Here is a 22,226-nt window from a genome sequence, read left to right as displayed (position 1 = left end):
ACGGCACAGGCACATGCCCATGTGCCTCGAATGTGGTTTTAACCATTTAGAAACTAGTGCGCATGGAATTCCTGAACGAAATATACTGAAAACTTAAAGTTTTCCATAAAGTCATATAGGGAGAACTTGATCCGCCCCCTGCTGACCATGTTATTTTAGCAGAAAAAAAAATGAAAGAAACGTTTGAAGAAATTTGGTTGTCACCAATTCCTGTGAACTTATTTTGATATTGGACCAGCCGTTTCAGAAAAGATTTTCAACGGCTTCCATCAAATCACATAGGGAATACTAGACCGGCTTCTGGTTGCCACGTTTTAATAGAAGGAATTAAGTAGAACACTTCGGTGAAATTACTTTAAAACCGGGCCAGTAGTTTCTCAGAAAAATATTTAATTTTTTCCTTTTTTGTTTCAGTGGCATCTAAAATTCTGCATTTGGACATAAATCTGACGGAATCTGTGACAACGCAAGGAACATTCTGTCAAAATTGGCTTGATTGTTTAGTAGGAGAACTTATTTAAATAAATTGTGGACGGACGTACGACGGACGGACGGATGACGGACATCCAAATATCCTAAAAGCTCACCATGGCCACTTTATTTTCAGGTTAGATGATAAAATCTGCTTTCTTGTCATGTATATCCCACAGAAAACAATGTACAGGCCAGAGGCGCAATACAGTGTTTATAACAAAAAAATAACAATCAGAAATACTTGTTGAGAAAATTCATATCTAACATATGCATGACGCGTTCCTTGAGTTTTAAAATACAACTGCCACTTTTATTACTTACAGGATCTTCAGGTGCATGTCTGTTTGTAATCTCATCACTATGCTTAGCTGAAACGGACATGCCGCGGGTCAGTTTTTTGTTTTGTGTTGCCTGCATTTCTTTGAGCACCAAAATCTCCTTTTCATTAATTACATCCAAGCATCCGGTCTGTTTTAATTTTGATAGGCATTCTTTAAATTCGTCATAATAGGTATTATTCTGTAGAAGCTTATCCAAAATGAAACGGTTTTTTTCTGAAGTGTCCTGTTTCTCCTGAAATATATTTATAAAAATGTACACTTTCTCAGCTAGTTCATTTCGCTTATTTGCAAATCGGCAACTTGTAATACTTGTAACAATCCACTTGAAACTGTATATTCTCTAGGTAACCTATCATCTCTAAGTCAGCTTTTATGAAAAGAATTCTTGTACTTTGAAAATTAGCAAAGAACCTTTTTGACTGATGACAGACAGACGAACCGACGAAGAAAGGATCAATATAAAAAGATATTTTAATGTTATGACAGAATTCACTAGTTGTGACCAATATAAGGACAAACAGTTTGACGGAAAAGACAGACGAACAGAAAAAAAATAGAATCATATGCATGTTCTCCTCACTGCCTTCTACCTGTTTACCAAATGAAAAAATTAAGTCTTAATTATTATAATGATTCAAAAACGTTTTTTATATTCAATATGAGAATTCCCCTGCGATGCATGACAAAATTAATACGTATAATTTGCAAGCACAATAAAATCAAAACTGTATTATCATCAAATACTTTTGCACAACAACTATATTTTTCACTGGATCCGCTCATTTATTAACGGATGAATCACTGCGAAAAAAGGGTCAATATACGGTAGTGTACGGTCCCGTATATTTCGAAAATACGGGAGTATACGGGATGTATATTATAAATATACGGACCTAATATACGATCCCGTATTCGGAACATCTAGTATACGGGAAGTCCGTATATTTGCCATGCATATACGGGATCCCGTATACGCCGAATATACATAAATGTATATTTCCCGTATATATGCAATATACGAACTTTTAAAAAAAAATCCCTAGAAATGGTGTTTATTCGTGTCCTGCTTTAACATAAGTTTCATGTTCATGTATTCGAAGGGTCTGGAGACTTTTTTCCCGTATACTTTCCGTATTTTAGAATATACGGAACACGTATACGAGCCTGTATATTCCGAATATACGTAGTATACGGATCCCGTATTTTTGTCATATACGGACTGTGATTGCGTCTAATATACGGGGCATATACGGACTTGTATTTTCTAATATACGGGCTTCAGATTTTTTCCGTATACGCATGATATACATAGTATACGGATCCCGTATTTTTGTCATATACGGACTGTGATTGCATCTAATATACGGGGCATATACGGACTTGTATTTTCTAATATACGGGCTTCGGATTTTTTCCGTATACGCATGATATACTAAGTATACGGATCCCGTACTTTTGTCATATACGGGCATATACGAAACTGTACTTTTTGAAATACGGGCTACGGACTAGTCCCGTATATGCATGGTATACGCAATATACGGATCCCGTACTTGTGTCATATACGAGGAATATACGAAACTGTATTTTTTTACTATACGGGCTACGGACTAGTTCCGTATATGCATGGTATACGCAATATACGGATCCCGTACTTCGGTCATATACGGAATGTATTTGCATCTGATATACGGGGATATACGAACCTATAGTTTTTGATATACGGGCCAGGTTTTTCCCCGTTTATGCAAGATATTCAGAGTATACAGATTCCATATTTATGTCACATTTAGACTGAATTTGGTTTTCGTATTCGGGGAATTCACGGACCAGTATTTCTAAAAGATACATTTACCAGACTTTTCCCGTATATGCACTATGTGTAGTATACAAATCCCGTATTTTTCTTTTATGTGAACTGATTTCGTATATGGGCACACACTGAAAAATGACAAAATGAATGTCAGTGATACCTACAGCAGAATACGGTATGTTAGAAAAAAGCAAGACAAAGACAGGGTATGAGAAAAAATTCATATTGTTATTAATTGGAGACATGTCAGATTAAACTAACATTATATTCAACTTAAATACTTTTTAAATCAGTTTTTCCAACGATTATGAATCATTTTCATTTCTTGTCCAAATGAAATAAGCAGAATTAAAATGTGAGTAATCAATAACATCAAGCATTTTTTAATATTATTATGTTCATTTCTAATTGAAAAACTAGCAATTCGCACATTTGATTCTGCGCGGTTGACTCAACAAATCAGTTGAATATCACTTCTTTTACTATTGTCTGTACATGTTTTCGTTATTCCCATGAATGTTGATTACCGCTATAGGCTTTTCGATTGCCGTCTTCTAAGAAGAGCAGTACACCCCTCCTAATGTCCGAAGATGTATTCAAAACGAGCGCTTTAGTTTAAAAAGACGCATGTTGGTTCTGTGCTGGAACACGATATGTAAGCAGGTTACAAATGATGAACCACATGGAAGTATTCAGTTTCCTGATCTCAATAAGTATAAGCTTTTATCTGTTGTTACGAATGTCACTGAGAACGAATGGCTCATCCGGGCTGTCTGCATCTGTTGACTTCACACATAAGCATATTCTCTATCGTGAAAATAAATAGTCGTCCCGTTTTCTGATTCCAGTAAACAACTCTTGTGTCAACCTGGAATAAAAAAAAAATGCACGCATTAAAAGTTATAAAAAATGGACTCGTGCAATTCATAGATACCGATAATTATATCTATTAAATGATGTGAAAATTATGACGAATAAAATGACATGTGGGCAGGGATGACGACATCATTAAGTGTCAGAACGCACCGTCGCGAAAAGAAATTAGATATCATTAAATGTGCCTGTTGATATTTAATACAAGTTATCTACAATGTTTTATTTGCATTTTATGGTTATATTACGTTAAAATCTATCTCCCAAATTATATTTAATATAAAATGCATGGTGTTCATAGTGCCGTCACACGTTGTCCGGTCAATCCTCACCTCATTTTGATGGATTGTCTTCAAACTGACATACAGTAATAACATAAGTACGGGAGAGACTTTTTTCAAGAGAGATTTTACCTGTCACAAAACTTCAAAAGCACATAAAGTGCGGTAATGGGATCTAAATAACACTTCCCCATTTTATTCCTACCAAAATGTCAAAACTACAGCCACGGTATAATTTAAACCAACGCTAGCGATAACGTAAACTATGCTAAATTAGTGTTCCTTAACCTGTCCGCCATTACGCAATCCTCCGTGTTAGAACTTATTCAAAATGCACAATAAATCTTTTGTACAGTTTGGATAAAATATATCAGAGTGACATAACAGCATTCTCGCATACCAGAGGTCTACCGTGGTTCCCCGGGATTTTGACGAACATCTGATGGATGAGAATGCATAACAGTCGCGTTGTTAAGCTTTTTTTTAATTTAATGTTTCAAACATCTCTTTAAACTTTGTGACTGAACAAGTTCTGAACGGTATATTTGCCTCTAAACGTTTTAATATTTGGTTAAACAATCTGAAGAGTTTCCAGAATTTCCAATCTCGCGGTCAGTATAATATTCTTAGACAAGTAAAATATTCATCATAAACGTCTCATCTCTTTATGTTCAAATAAATATAATGCATCTGTAAAACTGGATTTAAAATTATCCAAATCTCATAGATTAACCTAACTAAAATGTAATAAATGATATCAGGGTATCAATATAATTTACATTATTTCATATTAGAGTTGCCGAATATTCAATAATAATTATGTAACAGTGTATACATGTCTAATCTGTGGTAAAATGAAAGAAATGGTACTAGTTTGATTGAATGTTTGAAGACCGAATTTACAGACATACTCGATTTCATTCCTAACAAATGACCACTTTGTTTTCAGAATGATTGGTTTTGCACGAGCGCATGTCTATTCGTGCACGTGAACAGGCCTGGCTAGAGTAACAGAAAAACGGTAGACATGCAAAGATCGCGAGATGTTTATTGTTCTCACAGTTTTTTGGGGGTTTTTTTTCGAAATATATAGACCCTAGGCAAACAGGCTTTAATAGTCCTTAATCAATATTCCTTAAATGCACAGGATATGCTTGACGATAAAATTCTACAAATAACATCTACGGAGTAAAATATTGAAAGGAGGTTCGATTAAAAAGCAGAATTATCAGTTCATCAAGGATACCTTTTAAGCTGAAGTTGTCACATTATGAAACTTGAAATAGGAATTTTCGTTTCTATAAACTATTAAAAAATGTCATATATAGAAAAAAAGATGGTCGCGCCGGGAAACGAACCCTGATCGCAGCGGCAATAAAGAAGTTTTACACTGTCGTTACCAATAACGCTAGGGAGGGTTTAGTGTTTAATGCGCGTTAAATATACAATTTTTATCGTAAAAATTAGTTAAAACATCTAATTCTCATGTGTTTCCGCAACATTATAGTCTTGTCAGTATACGTAGCATAATTCTACACCATTAATTTGCATATATCTAAAAAAATATAATGCCGTGCCATGAGAAAACCAACATAGTGGGTTTGCGACCAGCATGGATCGAGACCAGCCTGCGCATCCGTGCAGTCTGGTCAGGATCCACGCTGTTCGCTTTCAAAGCCTATTGGAATTAGAAAAACTGTTAGCGAACAGCATGGATCCTGAGCAGACTGCGCGGATGCGCAGGTTGGTTTCGATCCATGCTGGTCGAAAACCCATACTATGTTGGTTTTCTCATGGCACGGCTCAATTATATATTTTTTTCCTGTTCTTGTCGGACGATCTGGAGGCCAGTGCCTTTTTTTAGTATGCGTTTAAAAATTGCGTTATTTCTTAAATTTATTTTAACCCCAAGATTGCATACGGTTAAATTAAAAATAAAATAATTTAATTGTGTCAGATGTTTAATCACCCTTTAAATTTCATTGTGTATTACAATATTGCCTGGGGATAAGAAATATCCGGTCAGTGTTGTTTCAAGCTGGGTCATAAGAATATGTTAACCCACTTACTACAAGTGATAGGTACTTTTTATGGTTTTATGCTTTTTGCATTGTAATAATACATATCACTTTCCTTCTTCAGTCTTTATATCGTCTTTTTTCTTTCTCTCGGGGATTTAGCTTTCATGATTTTTGCACTCATGTCATAAATTTTATGACAGACAGAGGAATCCGTACAAACTATTACCCAGCCTTAGAATTAACAGTAATAAGTTATCGTAATGGACATGTTAATAGAGTTGCATATACTGAGTGAATATTGAACAGTAAAGATTCTGGCCCAAATTTCACGAAAACACTTTAAGGTATCATTATTTTTACTGGGGTAGGGGAAGCGCAATGGTAAATAGATCAAATTCTTAAATGGTGACCACCCCCATCATTTTTCTCCTTTTTTATTTTTGGAATCGATAGTGAATGAAATCATGTACGCTTTTTCAAAATTGTTAAAAAACAATCGGGCAGTTTCAATAAATACGGGCGTCTTTACGCAAAATTTTGGGTGAAACTCGACGTTAGTGTTTTGCGTTCAAAATCGTTTGCCTCCAATATGACGTCAAATTAAACTTGACAAATTATATATCATCGGAGAGATAATTTTAACACAACCAATTTTTGCCGTATTTTTTGTTGTATATAGAAACGCTACTTAGAAAACCTGTTAAGTACATCATTTTGCTCCCTGCTGAAAAAAAAAAGACGTTTGTGGTCATATTTGAAGATTTGCAGCTGTAAAATGGAGTAAAACAGAGAACTGAAAAAATACCAGTCAATCGGAAATATTGTCAACTTTAATTTGTTAAAATGTCAAAATGGTCCGTTGAAAATCGATTTAAAATAACAGACTAAGCTGAGCAATTACTTATTGTTTGTACATGTATAAAATTAAATACTTTATTTGCAAACCATTGTATTGCTAAGTTTACAGCCAAAGCCTGCTTTAACATTTTAAAACATAGAAGAAGTTTAGTCTACTGTAGATAATATGTATATTTTATAGTAGGACTATCATATTTTATATGTACATGGTAGTAAAAGGATGTTGTGAATTTGACATCTTATATCAAATTTGATTTGACAGGATGAATTTCTTTTAAATCATTTTAGAAGTACTATTTTAGTTGTTTTTAGCTTGTCCGCTCACAGGAGGAAACAAATGAAATCTACAAGAGGCGGTTGACCTTTGTCTTATAAAAGCAAAGCCAAGGTAACGCCTCTCGGATCTCGGTTTATAATTACCTTTTTCCAGTTGTCAAGAAATAGATCGATTCACAACATCTTTTTTATTGTATTTTATTTTTAGCTCGAATTGTCGAAGAATATGGGAGCTATTCTACTCGCCCCGGTGTCGGCGTTAGTATGAGCGTCACACAAATGTTAAAAGTTTGCGAACCACCCCAAATATTTTAGTCCATTGAGATATTGCTTTCATATTTTGCATACTTGTTTACCCCATTCTGTAAACAGGAGCAGACAACTCTATCAAGCATTTTGACTGAATTATGGCCCCTAGGCCTTTTCAACTTAGAATATGCTTATTGTAATGTTTATGTTTGCGTACCACCCCAAATATTTTCAAAGTCCTTTGAGATATTGCTTTCATATTTTGCGTACTTGTTGACCATCATGACCCCAGTCTGTAAACAGGAGCAGACAACTCTATCAAGCATTTTGACTGAATTATGGCCCCTTTTCGACTTAGAATATGCTTATTGGAATGTTAAAGTTTGCATACCACCCCAAATATTTTCCAAGTCCATTGGGATATTGCTTTCATATTTTGCATAGTTGCTTACAATCATGACCTCAGTCTGTAAACAGGAGCAGACAACTTTATCAAGCATTTTGACGGAATTATGGCCCCTTTTCGTCTTAGAATATGTTTATTGGATTGTTAAAAGTTTACTAATAGCTTATATTGTACTATCAAGCACTGAGAATAGTCGAGCGTGCTGTCAACTGACAGCTGTTGTTTTTAAAAATGTTTTAGAAATAAAACGACATGTATAGTATAAATAACAGAAATATTAATTAAAGTAAGCTATGCTTACCCGTCTCTTGTAATTCTGTTAAGAATGGCATATGTATTTTAATAAGATTTTATTATGTTTTATTGTGACATACATATGATGAGACGTAAATAAACTATTGAATTGAATTGAATTGTATGGTCCTGAAAGTAAATGTTTGTTTTAGATGTATAATATGTAACGATTTTAAATATGTTAGATACCATATTCACATTACTAAATATTGCTTTTATTTGACAATAAATAAAGTATTATATACATATTCGACTTGTTCCGCATTTCGCTTTAATATTAATTTAAACTTCATTCAAGTACATCGTTAGTAAACCGTTTGCCTGTAAATGCACAAGATAAAAAAAATATAATGACCAAAGCTATTAGTTGTCGATTCACCCCACCCCCACCCCCGTGTTACTACAACAACAACACTTAGTGCGGAAATCGACAAATTGGATTATTTGTTCTTAGGTAAAGCTCTCCCGCTTTATCGGTTTTAAAGATGTTACTAAAAATTGGTAATGCAAAAGATCTATAGTATGTATGTATTTTAGGTCACTATAAAATTCTTAAAACTTTCAGATTAATAATAAAATTCTACATAATATAAATTTTTATTATTACCAACCTTTTTTTTATATAATACTTTGAAAACATAATACGCATCACAACCGCTTACATAGACTTACAAAGTCTGTAGAGATAAAATAATCTTTAATAGTATTAATTTCTTCATACTGACACTGATATTTTCGCAGAAAAAAACATTTTTTCTCTAGACAGAGGCAAGAGATGTTGTAATTTTTTGCAGAAGTGCCATCTAGAAAAAAGCGTTATTATGTCAGATTACAGGTACCCATTTTCTAAAAATAAAAGATTGTAATTATTAACTTCATTAATGCTTTTCCGAGATTCCAGTTTTGACCGAATGAATGAATGTGCGTGCCGCCTTATTCATTCTACAAGCTAGCCTCGGCTACCTAGCTTCTACGAAATAAAACTTCTATCAGGAGTTGTTTTTGTCCTTTCAACTTTAATCTCGTTTAACCCCAATGGTATTCATCAAATGATTTTTGTACGATTTTTTTTTTATTTCAAACACTTGCAACATCAACTTTTGGTGATTGACATCCTTGTAGACTATTGGATGAAAGAATGAATGAAATAATAGTTAAATGATGAGTTTTGAAGAAATTATTAATGAATGAATGAATGAATGAATGAACTATTTAACGGCTATTCTGAATTTCTTTTTTATATTAAGATTACAAATTATCTTTTTTGACGCTTCTGACTTTTTAAAAAACAATAAAAAGCAACCCGTGTTTCGATTAATTGAAATATAATTCATGGTCTGGTTTGTCACACAAAAAATCAGTTTATTAAAAATTAAAACATATTAAATCAAATAAGTACTTACTCGTGACTTCCTTTCCCTGAAATATTGCAATATACAGATTATCGCGTGCGGTCACTTGAGGGCCAGATGTTATCGCCTCGGGGAATGAACGCGCGAAGCGTGTTCTCAACTGATTGGACGGAAGAAATCATGCATTAAAGATCCCACTTAATTTGCGCTAATTTGTGTTAATTGGCATTCATCGAGTTTCTGATATTGTCAATTTGCAGGTAGAAAAATGTTAGAAATTGTCAGACTGAATTACCAGGCTTAGGGTACATGGGCTATCTATCTGATTTAGTTAATATGCATACAATTATTATCAATTAATGTTGCAGTAAAACTGTTCGGCAGAAATTAAATGTACAGTTTATTTTCGTGGAGATGGGTAAATCAGTGTAAATGCTTATATCATTTGATTTAATGAAAGGCACTCATTAATCTTTGTCAATAGTTTTCGAGCGTTTTCGTTAATTTTAAGCAATATTTATATTTTATACAGTTAATCAGTGCCACGCCATCCACGTTACCACGGTTATCATTTCTTTAAAGTAAAGTAATGTGATGTTATCGCCACTGGCACCAGACCAGAAAGAAAATGCCTCTGTACATGTTATACCCTACCCCTAGGTATCATATAAGAACCATGGTCGTGAACGGGAAAATATACTAACCCATTTCAATCGCGTATTTCATACCTAAAACACGCAGTTCAGTAAATGTGTACTATTGATATTAAACAAGCGATAATTTATCTTCATTCGTGCATCTGTCACATTGTCTCAATATTCCATATTGCAGAGATGCTCCACATATTTTATGCTTTAGTCAACGTTACAGAAAAAACTTGCGTGAACTCCCCTAATGAACATCCGGTCTAGAGGTCACGACAGTGTGCACATGTTAAGCGAAATGTAAACAAACAAAAACAGAATGCAATATATTCACAGTTTTACGATAAGACTCAAAATGATGAATGAAATTCATCTTGTATATGATTTTGAATTTGAAATCATACATTGGTATACATCTATTCTGTTTATTTAATGCATTTTGCACATTTGTGCTGCATATAAATATTTAAGCGTACACGTGTAGTAAAATGACGACGGACATACATTTTCACATCAGCCAATCAGAGTGTGTCGGTAATCTAGACCGGAACTTCACCAGGGAAGTTCAAGCAAGTTTTTTGTGTACCGTTGAAAAAACTATAAACTACACGTTGTTTTTCTAAGATAAGAAGTATTGAAGAAATGTGACAGGTACACAACGGAAGATAAATTACCACTTGTTTAATATCAATAGTACACATTTACTGAACTGCGTGTTTTAGGTATGAAATACGCGATTGAAATGGGTAAGTATATTTTCCCGTTCACGACCATGGTTCTTATATGATACCTAGGGGTAGGGTATAACATGTACAGAGGCATTTTCTTTCTGGTCTGGTGCCAGTGGTTATCGCTACCTGTTTTATCTTTATGAATTTTAATTATTTTCTCTTAAAGTATTTATTTTCTAGTACGCTTGTGACAGGTAATGTGTCTTTTTGTCTAGAATATTTTAAATAATCGACTTTTTTACAACGGGTGAATATGGTAACTTTTAATAAATGGACCATAAATATCACGGTGCGTTTGACAAATAAGTGGAAAGTTTGCAAATAAAATTTAGGGGAAAAGGTATGGCCAAAACTCGAACCCACTACCCTGATACTGGCAGCTAAACGCTTTGCCGCTCAGCTACCTGCACATGCTACAGTATTTTTTTTTTTTTTTTTTTTTTGGAATTAACGTCGCACCGACACAATTATAGGTTATATGGCGACTTTCCAGCTTTGATGGTGGAGGAAGACCCAAGGTGCCCCTCCGTGCATTATTTCATCACGAGCGGGCACCTGGGTAGAACCACCGGCCTTCCGTAAGCAAGCTGGATGACTTCCTCACATGAAGAATTCAACGCCCCGAGTGAGGCTCGAATCCACATCGATCAGGAGCAAGTGATTTGAAGTCAGCGACCTTAACCACTCGGCCACGGAGGCCCCCATGCTACAGTATAATATCAACTAAGAGTTATATATGTAATATTTGCAACGCTATTTATGTTTAGACATTGAAAATGAATTTACGGAAATATACGAAATATTCACATGTGCTAGGTCAATACTAAAGGACACTACATCCACGAGAAATAAAATAGTCTTGGAACAGTGAATACTACGGTGGAATAGAGGGGACATAGGAAACATTTTATTTATCACGTGCGCACGTGTTAGCACCACATTCGCACATGTTAGATACCACGTGCGAATGTGTTGATTAACACGTGCGCACGTAATAACTGTCTTAGCTAACACGTGATAGCTGTCACATTCGCAGTTGTTAGCTGACATGTGCGAACGTGAAAAATTACCAACGAAACTAACCGAGATATCAGTCTTTCTTTTTTCAAAAAACAAGAAACACTTACTTCGTAAATTACAGCTAACTATAAATAACACTTCCTTATGAAAGACATCCATTTAGAAAAATTGCAGATCTTTCACGCTTTTTCATTGATCAGCTAACACGTGCGCACGTGTTAGTTATCACATGCGCACATGGTAGTATAACGTGCGAACGTGATAGCTGTCACTTGCGCACGTGATAGTTATCACCCGTGCACGTGTGAATTACCACATACGCACGTGGTAGCTAACACGTGCGCACAGAAAAAATAAAAGATTTCCTATGTCCTCGTTATGCCACCGTACTATACAAAGAACATCTGCAGAATTACTTCGAAACAAAAGTCAACGGATATGAAAATATTTTTTGCTTAATATTTATAATTAAGTAACAGCTGAAAGTGAACATTGAACAAAAAGGTATAAAATACATATTTTATAGCGCTTTGAATTATATTAAACTGAATGACTTCGGTTAATTATGTGTTTTCTTTATTACCAAATGCTATGTTATCTACATGTTGGTTTAAAGGTCCGACCTACCCGGAGTGGGTCTCCGTGGCCGAGTGGTTTAGATCGATGACTTCAAACCAGTTGCCCATCACCGATACGGGTTCAAGACTCACGCAGAGTGTTGAATTCTCCATGTGAGGAAGACATTAAGCAGTTGCTCGCTCGTGATGAAATAATGCACGTTAGGGCACCTGGGGTATTCCACCACCAAGAAAACTGGAAAGTCGCTAAAGGACCTATAAGTGTGTCAGCGCAACGTTAATCCCAACAAAAACACAAAAAGCCGACCTACCGAGTAGGAGGTGTTCATGAAATGAAAATACCCGTGCTCGTGCGAATCGTTACCGCACGAGCGCGGGTATTTTCATTTCATGAACACCGATCTAAGAGGTAAGTAACTGACTTACCCAACGTCATTTTAATTTGTTAGTTTTTATTTATTTATTCATTTATTTATAAGTGTTTCCTCCTCCCAGTCAGAAAATAAATTATATTAGGAATTACTTTAACTTCAGCAGGTAAATTGAAATACGTAAAATGATATTAAAAAAGTTTATGAAAGTTCTGCTTATTCGCCAGTGTAAATGCATTTTTGTTCACCAATTATTTGTTGGGAGTTTTTTTAATGCACAACTTTACACTTCGGTTGCATGTTTATAAAACATTTATCACGATAAACTTAGTTTCGGACTCTGCATTTACAGTTTCGTCGTGGTCGTAATCATCATCATCATCATCATCATCTAACAACAATAATGAAAATGATTATCTTCTTCTACTCCTCCCTGTCAAGTACTAAGCCGTGAATGTATCGTGTAGATGAAAACATGACGATCGTGATTCAAAGGTCAAAATATACAATATTTAAAAAGATTGATCATTTGTAAAGGCTACTTGGCGAAGGTATTGTCTATTTTCTATAAGTATTGACCTGGCACTCATTAATCTTCACCAGTATTTTCGGGGGTTTCCATTATTTTACGAAATATTTGTATCCTAAAATAACCAATATAAATAGCCAATGGCACGGTGGCATAGTGGTAGCTGTCTGACTGCCACGCACGATACCACGAGTTCAAAATCACCTCAGACCATTTTATAAATTCAATGTAGTGTTGTTATTGATGTTACTTTTACATTATCTGTGTAACATATTTCACGAAATCTGATTGTTTTCTCTTGTAGATCTAGTATTCATTTTCAGGAAACGCTGGTGAGAAATACTTTGTCTTTCTATCTAAGATACTTTTAAATATGTTTTATTCAACATTTTCCATAACGTTTATAAATAGACCATAAGGTTTGATCAGACAAGTATGGCAATATTTCTACCGATAATATTTGGGGTACGTACGCACGAGTTGAACCATAAATACAGTTAAGCAACTAAACGTTTTGTCCACACAGCTATTTGCACATGTGACATTGTAAAAATTATACAGTAAAGACATATTTATATCGCTATTTAACTTCAGACACCAAAAATTAATTTACTGAAATATAGGGAATGTTCTTGAGTGTCAGATCATTTCAACTTTCTTTTCACGTGCTCAGGTATGGTATAATACCTGTGCACGAGCGCAGGTATGGTATGATACCTGTGTACGTGCGCAGGTATGGTATGTAGGTATTCATTTTGGTTATTAACCTGCAGAGAACAATAGAACGGTTGTGTAATGTATTAAAGATCTGCTCCGCGGCTATTCAAATTCTATTGTGTGTATGCAACCCATAATTACAATAGGTAACAGTTAACGGCCACGTGCCACACTTCTGCACACAAAACCAAAGGTATTTTATATAGAATTTAATGTAAAATAGACTCTATTTTGACAGGCGGCACTGTTCATAGTCAGGATTTTCATGCTTTTTCAGTGACAATTTAAGGTTAAACGGTAGGACGGGAGCAGGTCTTTAAATCGAACGAAAGGCGTTTGTTCGAATCTTTGGACGCAGACGCATTATATCGATTATTTTGCGTCTGTAAAAATATTAGAATTGATTTCATAAGTAAAGTATCAATACATGTCTTATATACTTTTTCAGTACAAAATATAAATGAATTAGTTCCTCCTTTTTCTATATGTATTTGCATTGTATGCACAAGCGTTGGAAATGTGCCTAAAAGGAGTTAATTTATGCTTGCGTTTGATTTTTACAATGGCGATGATCCACGGATGTATTTATCACAACAAATAAATAGGGATGAATTGATTAATCTTTTTCTTTTCTCAATCGGCTATTTAGATTAAATATTAAAATAAATCGGGAACGCGCTAGATAAAATGATGGATTCATTCATGTTTGATTTTATACCTGTTTTGATCCGTGAATGCTTTTTTTTCAGTTCATGTCATATTAGTATTAAACATTTCTTTCTTTCAATATTGGCATTCATTCTACATACACGTACAAGTTCGAAAACATGCAAATGTTTGACCTTTGAAATGGCCGGAGAATATCATTTTCACTACACATATTGATTGCATCCCGTATTTTTGAAATATATAAATTATTTAAATCCCGTATTTCCGGCATATACGGGAAATATACGGAGTTGTATACCAAGCATATACGGACATATACGTCCCGTATTTTCGAAATATACAAATTATTTGAATCCCGTATTTCCGGCATATACGGGAAATATACGGAGTTGTATACGAAGAATATACGGGAAATTTAATCCCTGTATTTTCGAAATATACAAACTATACATATCCCGTATATCCAGAATATACGGGAAATATACGGAGTTGTATACAAAGAATATACGGGAAATGTAAGTCCCGTATTTTCAAAATATACAAATTATTTAAATCCCGTATTTTTGGCATATACGGGAATAATACGGAGTTGTATACCAAGCATATACGGGACATATACGTCCCGTATTTTCGAAATATACAAATTATTTAAATCCGTATTTCCGGCATATACGGGAAATATACGGAGTTGTATACGAAGAATATACGGGAAATTTAATCCCTGTATTTTCGAAATATACAAACTATACATATCCCGTATATCCAGAATATACGGGAAATATACGGGGTTGTATATGAAACATATACGGGAAATATACGTCTCGTAGTTTTGTAATATACGGATTTATGTATTCCCGTACACTAGACATATACGGGAAATATACGGTGTTGTATACGATCAAAACAACCCTTTTTAGAAATTCCCGTATTTCAATAATATACGGGGTATCGTATACTAAGAATTCCGTATTTCATAGTATACGGAAATCCGTATTTTATTAGTATACGGACTTTTAAATATACAAGCCCCGTACACGCCCGTATTTTAGTTTTCCCGTATTTCTTCCCGTATATGGGTAATATACGGAATCCCGTACACTCCCGTATATTAACACTTTTTTCGCAGTGAATAATCGTGTATTAACAAGGCAATTCACTTGCTGCTAATACATGATTTTTATTTTTGAAATGCTGTCAGGGCCGATTATTTATTAAGGAGTAGCTGTTTACACTCTTTTGAATTGGGCGTTAGGAAAATAGTTCGTGGATAAACTTACGCGATTGTTTATGTTAGGAATCATACGAACGGTTTTGAAAAGTATGTTTATATTTGATATCTCGCAGATATCTTGCAAACATGTCAGCATATTGAAAACATGACTCGAATGTACATTTACTCTTCTTTAAATTGTGTTTCTTTATGCCGAATGTTTAAGTAATCTGCAACATTATGGGTAATACCATGTTTGTAAGGGGAAATAAAAGCATCGCTAAAGTCTTGAAAACATGCTTTTGGTAGTGGTCTTGATTTGTGCGCCCCAGTTATAGATATTTGAAACATATGCTTTTGGTAGTGTTCTTGATTTGTGCGCCCCGGTTATGGATAGGCATGGCATATATTGACACTAGGGTCATGATTTAAATAATCTTGGAAGAGAACCACTAGAGCATGCCAAATATTAAATATCTAAGCTCTTGGCCTTATGGTTTGAGATAAGATTTTTTAAAAGGTTTTACCATATACAAGTCTATTTAAAGCACAGTCGTTCAGCTTTGGGCCAGTTTTAACCCCAGGGGATAATTTGAGCAATCTTGGTTACGGACTACTACACAATGCTACATACCAAATATCAAAGCTCTAGGCCATTTGGTTATGTACAAAAGGATTTTGACACTTTTCTACTATATAAGTCTATATAAACCATGTGACCCTAAGGACGGGACCATATTTGACCCGAGAGGGATAATTTGAACAATCTTTGTAGAGGACCACTAGATAATGCTTCATACCAAATATCAAAGCCCTCGGGTCTTTGTTTATAGACAAGAAGATTTTCAAAGTTTTTCCCTATAAAAGTCTATATAAACCATGTGACCCCAAGGGCGGGGCTATATTTGATCCTAGGGAGATTATTTGAATAATCTTGGTAGAGGACTTATAGATGATTCTACATACCAAATATCAAAGCCCTAGGCCATGTGGTTTTGGACAAGAAGATTTTCAAAGTCTATATAAACCATGTGATCCCCATGGTGGGGGTATATTTAACCCTATTGGGGTAATTTCAAAAATCTTGGTAGAAGACAACTTGATGATGCTACAAACCAATATAAAAGCCCTAGGACCTGTGGTTTCAGACAAGAACTTTCTTTAAGTTCTTTTTCTTTCGGTTGCCATGGCAACCAGAGTTCTGTACGGAATTCTATTCTGTGAACAAAAAATTAAAAAAGACTATCCAAGAAACATCCATGTAAAGTGTCATCAAAATTGGCCAGGTGGTTTAGGAGGAGATGTTGTTTAAAGGAAAGGGACGACGGACGGTCCACTACTTTCGATTAGTGGGCCAACAGCCAAAGAGCCATTTTTAAGATGCCAACAATGGTCCCCAACATTTTTTGTTGGCCCCCAATAACCCGCTTATCAACCAAAAAGGCCCCTTAAGGGTCCTCCCCCCTAGTTTCGGACACATTGTATAATAGGCCATTTCTTGAAAACACATGTTTACCTCCCCTGAGGCCCTGTGACTCATTTACAGCAAATAAAAACAGAGGGCCATGGCCCCTTGTTTATAAACGCCCCCCCCCCCCGTCACCTCTAGGCTACTAAAATGGTCCGTAATCCCAGTTTAGAGGCACACAATAGCTCACCCTGAGCACTTTGTGCTCAGATGAGCTAAAAACGTGTATAAACCCTATAATGTGACGCTGACATCGCTATCAGAATAGAAACGGAGGCTATTCTCGCTCAGCTACGCTAAATGATCTTGTTCAAAAACGTCCAAAACAGCAAGACCATTGCAAAGCAATAAAAATCATATCTGGTGCCATAGGAACCACATTTTTTTTATTGAAGCATAATTAAGGGACATGTATATACCCACCCGCTTAGCTCAGTAGGTTCGCGGGGTCGCGAATTCGATCCCCGGGCGGGGCGTATGTTCTCCGTGGCGATTTGATAAAAGACATTGTGTCATTCGTCCTCCACCTCTGGTAATTCAAGTGGGGAAGTTGGCAGTTACTTGCGTAGAAAAGGTTTGTACTGATACGGAATCCAGGAAGACTTGTTAGGGTTAACTGCCCGCCGTTACATGACTGAAATACTGTTGAACGACGTTAACCCCAAAACAAGAAGACCATGATGGTCCTGAATCGCTCACCTGTCCCCACATGACCCAATTTTCATGAAGATCCATTTAAAAATATAGCTTCTTGAGAGGTCAAAAGGTTTTTCTATTATTTGACCTAATGACCTAGTTTTTGAAGGTACATGACCCAGTTTTGAACTTGACCTAGATATCATCAAGGTGAACATTCTCATCAATTTTCATGAAGATCTCATGAAGAGTATAGCCTCTAGAGGTCACAAGGTTTTTCTATTTTTATACCTACTGACCTAGTTTTGACCACATGTGACCCAGTTTTAAACTTTATCTAGATAGCATCAAGGTGAACATTCAGACAAATTTTCATGAAGATCCATTGAAAAATATGGCATCTAGAGTGGTCACAAGGTTTTTCTATTTTTAGACCTACCTACCTAGTTTTTGACCACAGTTGACCCAGTTTCAAACTTGATCTAGATATCATCAAGATGAACAATCAGACCAACTTTCATACAGATCTAATGAAAAATGTGTCCTCTAGAGAGGTCACAAGGTTTTTCATATTCTTTGAAGTACTGACCTAGATTTTGATTGCACGTGACCCAGTTTCAAACTTGATCTAGATATCATCAAGATGAACATTCCGACCAATTTTCATGAAGATCCATTGAAAAGTATGGCCTCTAAAGAGGTCACGAGGTTTTTCTATTTTTAGACCTATTGACCTAGTTTTTGACCGCAGTTGACCCAGTTTCAGATCTGACCTAGATATCATTAAGATGAACATTCAAACAAATTTTCATGAAGATCCATTTAAAAAATATGGCCTCTATAGTGGTCAAAAAGTTTTTCTATTTTTAGACCTACCGACCTAGTTTTAGACCGCAGTTGATCCAGTTTCAAACTTGACCTAGATATTATCAAGATGAACATTCAGACCAACTTTCATACAGATCCCATGAAAAATATGTCCTCTAGAGAGGTCCTAGTTTTTTATTATTTGACCTAATGACCTATCTTTTGATGGCACGTGACCCAGTTTCAAACTTCACCTAGATATCATCAAGGTGAACATTCTGACCAATTTTCATGAAGATCCATTGAAAAGTATGGCCTCTAAAGAGGTCACAAGGTTTTTCTATTTTTAGACCTACTGGCCTAGTTTTTGACCGCAGTTGACCCAGTTTCAAACCTGACCTAGATAACATCAAGGTGAACATTCTGACAAATTTTCATGAAGATCCATTGAAAAGTATGGCCTCTAAAGAGGTCACAATGTTTTTCTATTTTTAGACCTACTGACCTAGTTTTTGACCGCAGTTGAACCAGTTTTAAACTTGACCTAGATATCATCAAGATGAACATTCAAACCAATTTTCATGAAATCCATTGAAAAGTATGGCCTCTATAGAGGTTACAAGGTTTTTCTTTTTTTTAGACCTACTGACCTAGTTTTGAACCGCACTTGACCCAGTTTCAAACTTGACCTAGTTTACGGACGCACGCACGCACGCACGGACGACGGACGCCACGCGATCACAAAAGCTCACCTTGTCACTTTGTGACAGGTGTGCTAACAAACAAACAAACAAATGTTCCAAATAACTTAATATCTAAATCTATTAGTCAGTTTTCGAGTAAAGAATTTGAAAGTTAACAACGGATCTTTCTTTGTGACCTACAGATTTATAGACGAATAAAGGGACAAACAAAATAAAATGATATTTTAATGTTATGACAGAATGCAACATCTGTAACCAGTATAAGGAAATTATTGATGGAAAAGACGGACTAACAGAAAAATAGATAATAATGTTCATGTTCTCCGCGTTATCTTCTACCACATGAAAGAATCCTTTGACTGTTTAAGTTCTCGCAGAATCAGTTATTTTGTCATATTTTGGACTGTTTGCTATCACAGCAACACCATTTGTTGTCAAAGCAACAAAAAATCACGATAACATTTTCCAAATTGCCACCTATCCATGTATGAAGTTTAACGAAAAAAATGTCTTGTGCTTTTATGCTATCGGAGAATTTATGTTTTGTCAAATATTTGGACAATTTGTTGCCATAACTTAGCTTCTTAATTGTCGCCACTAGTAACTCATATGCGATACTACTTCAGAAGACTGTTTGTAGAGGATAGTTCAAGATACAGGTGACGCTCCAGTTCTAAAAGGTTTTTTTTTGTCTGATTGTTTAATGCACCAGCTGTAAAGTACCCATACACGGGTCATTTTCACTTTTCTCTATTAAATAGGCAGCTTATATTCTATACATGCAGTTCCTGCTTTTAATGTTGTGTTGCTTAAAATTATACGATGATAAAATGATTTTATGCAAACTTCTGCATCATTAGAAGCTTTCACACGGACCTGAACAAAAATAAAACACACACACATAAAAAAAAATGAGTGGAAAAGGGGTCATGTTTGTAACTGCATGCAATTCAATTCAATATTAATATACATATCTGAGTTTCCCGATTGGGAAGTTATGCTTTCTGTTCGGGAAGCTTTGAAATTAAAAGTAAAACTATTGTTAAGACATTAAAAAGAAATCTGAACGGTAGAATTTCAGCATATGGGAAAATTAGACCCCTCGATATTTCGCAGGGTGTGAAAATATTTTATCAAGCGCAAAAGAGGAGTCTTGTACCTTATCTAAACTTATATTAAAAGTATCATACGTATTTTAGCTTTGCAAACGATGTGATAATATTCAATATATTGTCTTTGTTATGAGTATTTCATTTTCAAAATGAATTTAAAAGAATATGGTCTTTTTGGCGTCTACTTATGTCTGTCTGTCTACAATTAGATATGTAGTAAAATACGGATAATTTGCTGAAATTAATTCTGTTTGACAAAGACTAAATAGTTTATCATTTACCCTTAAGACCATTGCAAACGGCTTAGTAATCTATATTCTTTTAGCTATTGTTTCAAATGAATTTCAGTTTTCTATGTGCAAAAGAAAATGGTCTTTTTTAAGCTTTTTGCAGCGGAGTATAGTTATTTTTTCGTTATCGGCAAGACGCGAACAGTCTCGTATATTTCCGTCAATTCTTACGGAATCTAAATTAGTCCGCCGCAGTAAACTGCACAAATGTACGGATTAAGTAATTAGTGGACGCTCAATAATCTGATTTTCTTTGTTTTTAACAGCTTGAGGATCGAAAATTCAAATTTTCAAAAAGAAGAATTTCGAGTTCGCTTCGACTCTGGACCTGAATGGAAGCTCGAAACTAAAATTTTCAGTAATAAATTCGAGCCAACTTTGAAGTTAGAGTCTGTCGAAAATGAAAATCTAAGGCAGTGAATTCGAGCTTGAAATAAATTTCAGCTTGCAAGAAGAAAGAAATCACAAGATTTTGCAGCGGCATATTTTGTGCAAGTTAGATCGAAATTCAAATTTTTGAAAGGATTACGTTGAGTTTTATTTATATTGAATTTCGTGCAAACTCGGAGGTCAAATTTTTAATCACAACAAAACACAGAAATTCTAGCTAGAATTGATAATAGAGCCAGCTAGAAGATCGAAATTCAAATTTTTCGAGCTAATATCAATTTCTTGTCTTTCATCATTTTGAAAATTTGAAGTGCGATCTTCAAGCTAGGTCTAAATTCAATGCGTGCTCGATATTCAAACAGAAAATTTGAAGTTTGATGTTCGAGCTGGTTTGATATGTAATGCTAGATTTTTAAAATGTGAGCCGGCTCGAAATTTAATTCAATGCAAAATCGAAATTCAGTTGTTCCAAAAGTTAGTATCACAATCAATTCTAGCTTTCAAGTTGATTGCTTTTAAATTTGTGCAGGCTTAAATATAAGACCAAAAGTAATATATTTAGCTTCTTATAAACTTGAATTTCGATATATCCAATCTGGCAGTATTTTTAAACCTTGAATTTGATCTTGAGCAGATCCCAGTTTAAGTACTACATTGAAATTCAGTTGTTTTGTTATTTTTTAATTTGAATTACGATGTTTGGGTAAGCTTGATATTCATTTTTCAATCTCTGAACAGGCTGTAAATTTTATACCAGTTCGAACCTCGGCCTTTTGTAGATAACTGTGTTTGCACATTTATTAACAAGTCTTTAGCCGTGACACTGTCTTAAATATCAAACTAGATTAGAAACTTATGCCAGCTCGAAGATCGAAATTCAACTCCATCACTTGCCAACTTCCCAATCGTTCGATGATGGAAGTTAAAAGCACGATGATGAAAACACGAAACCACGATGGTTAAACACGAAATGATCTCGCGTTTTCATCATCGTAGTTTTGTAATTTCAACTTAAACCTTTCTAGTTTCGAGTTTTCACCATCGTGATTTCGATTTTCACTATAGTGTTTTCATCCCTCATCATTGTAGTTTCGTGATTTTGACTTTCGAGA

The 22,226-nt window shown here is 35.0% G+C and overlaps 1 protein-coding gene across 3 annotated transcripts in view; it reads right to left on the bottom strand.

Annotated features, from left to right (window-relative positions):
- Window positions 1-22,226, bottom strand: part of LOC123533918 (uncharacterized) — a 93,770-nt gene that overhangs the window by 21,929 nt on the left and 49,615 nt on the right. For 2 of the 3 annotated variants that reach the window (XM_053550920.1, XM_053550929.1), the window contains one exon: window positions 796-1,047. The exons of the other annotated variant lie outside the window; for it this stretch is intronic. In XM_053550920.1, coding sequence (XP_053406895.1) covers window positions 796-1,047 — 252 coding nt within the window. The remainder of the gene's footprint in view (window positions 1-795; window positions 1,048-22,226) is intronic. 3 annotated transcript variants of the gene reach the window in all.

This window comes from Mercenaria mercenaria, chromosome 1 (assembly GCF_021730395.1).
Source record: "Mercenaria mercenaria strain notata chromosome 1, MADL_Memer_1, whole genome shotgun sequence".
NCBI lineage: Eukaryota > Metazoa > Mollusca > Bivalvia > Venerida > Veneridae > Mercenaria > Mercenaria mercenaria.
Note: the sequence above shows the minus strand (reverse complement) of the source record. Positions and strands in the feature narration are given on the sequence as shown.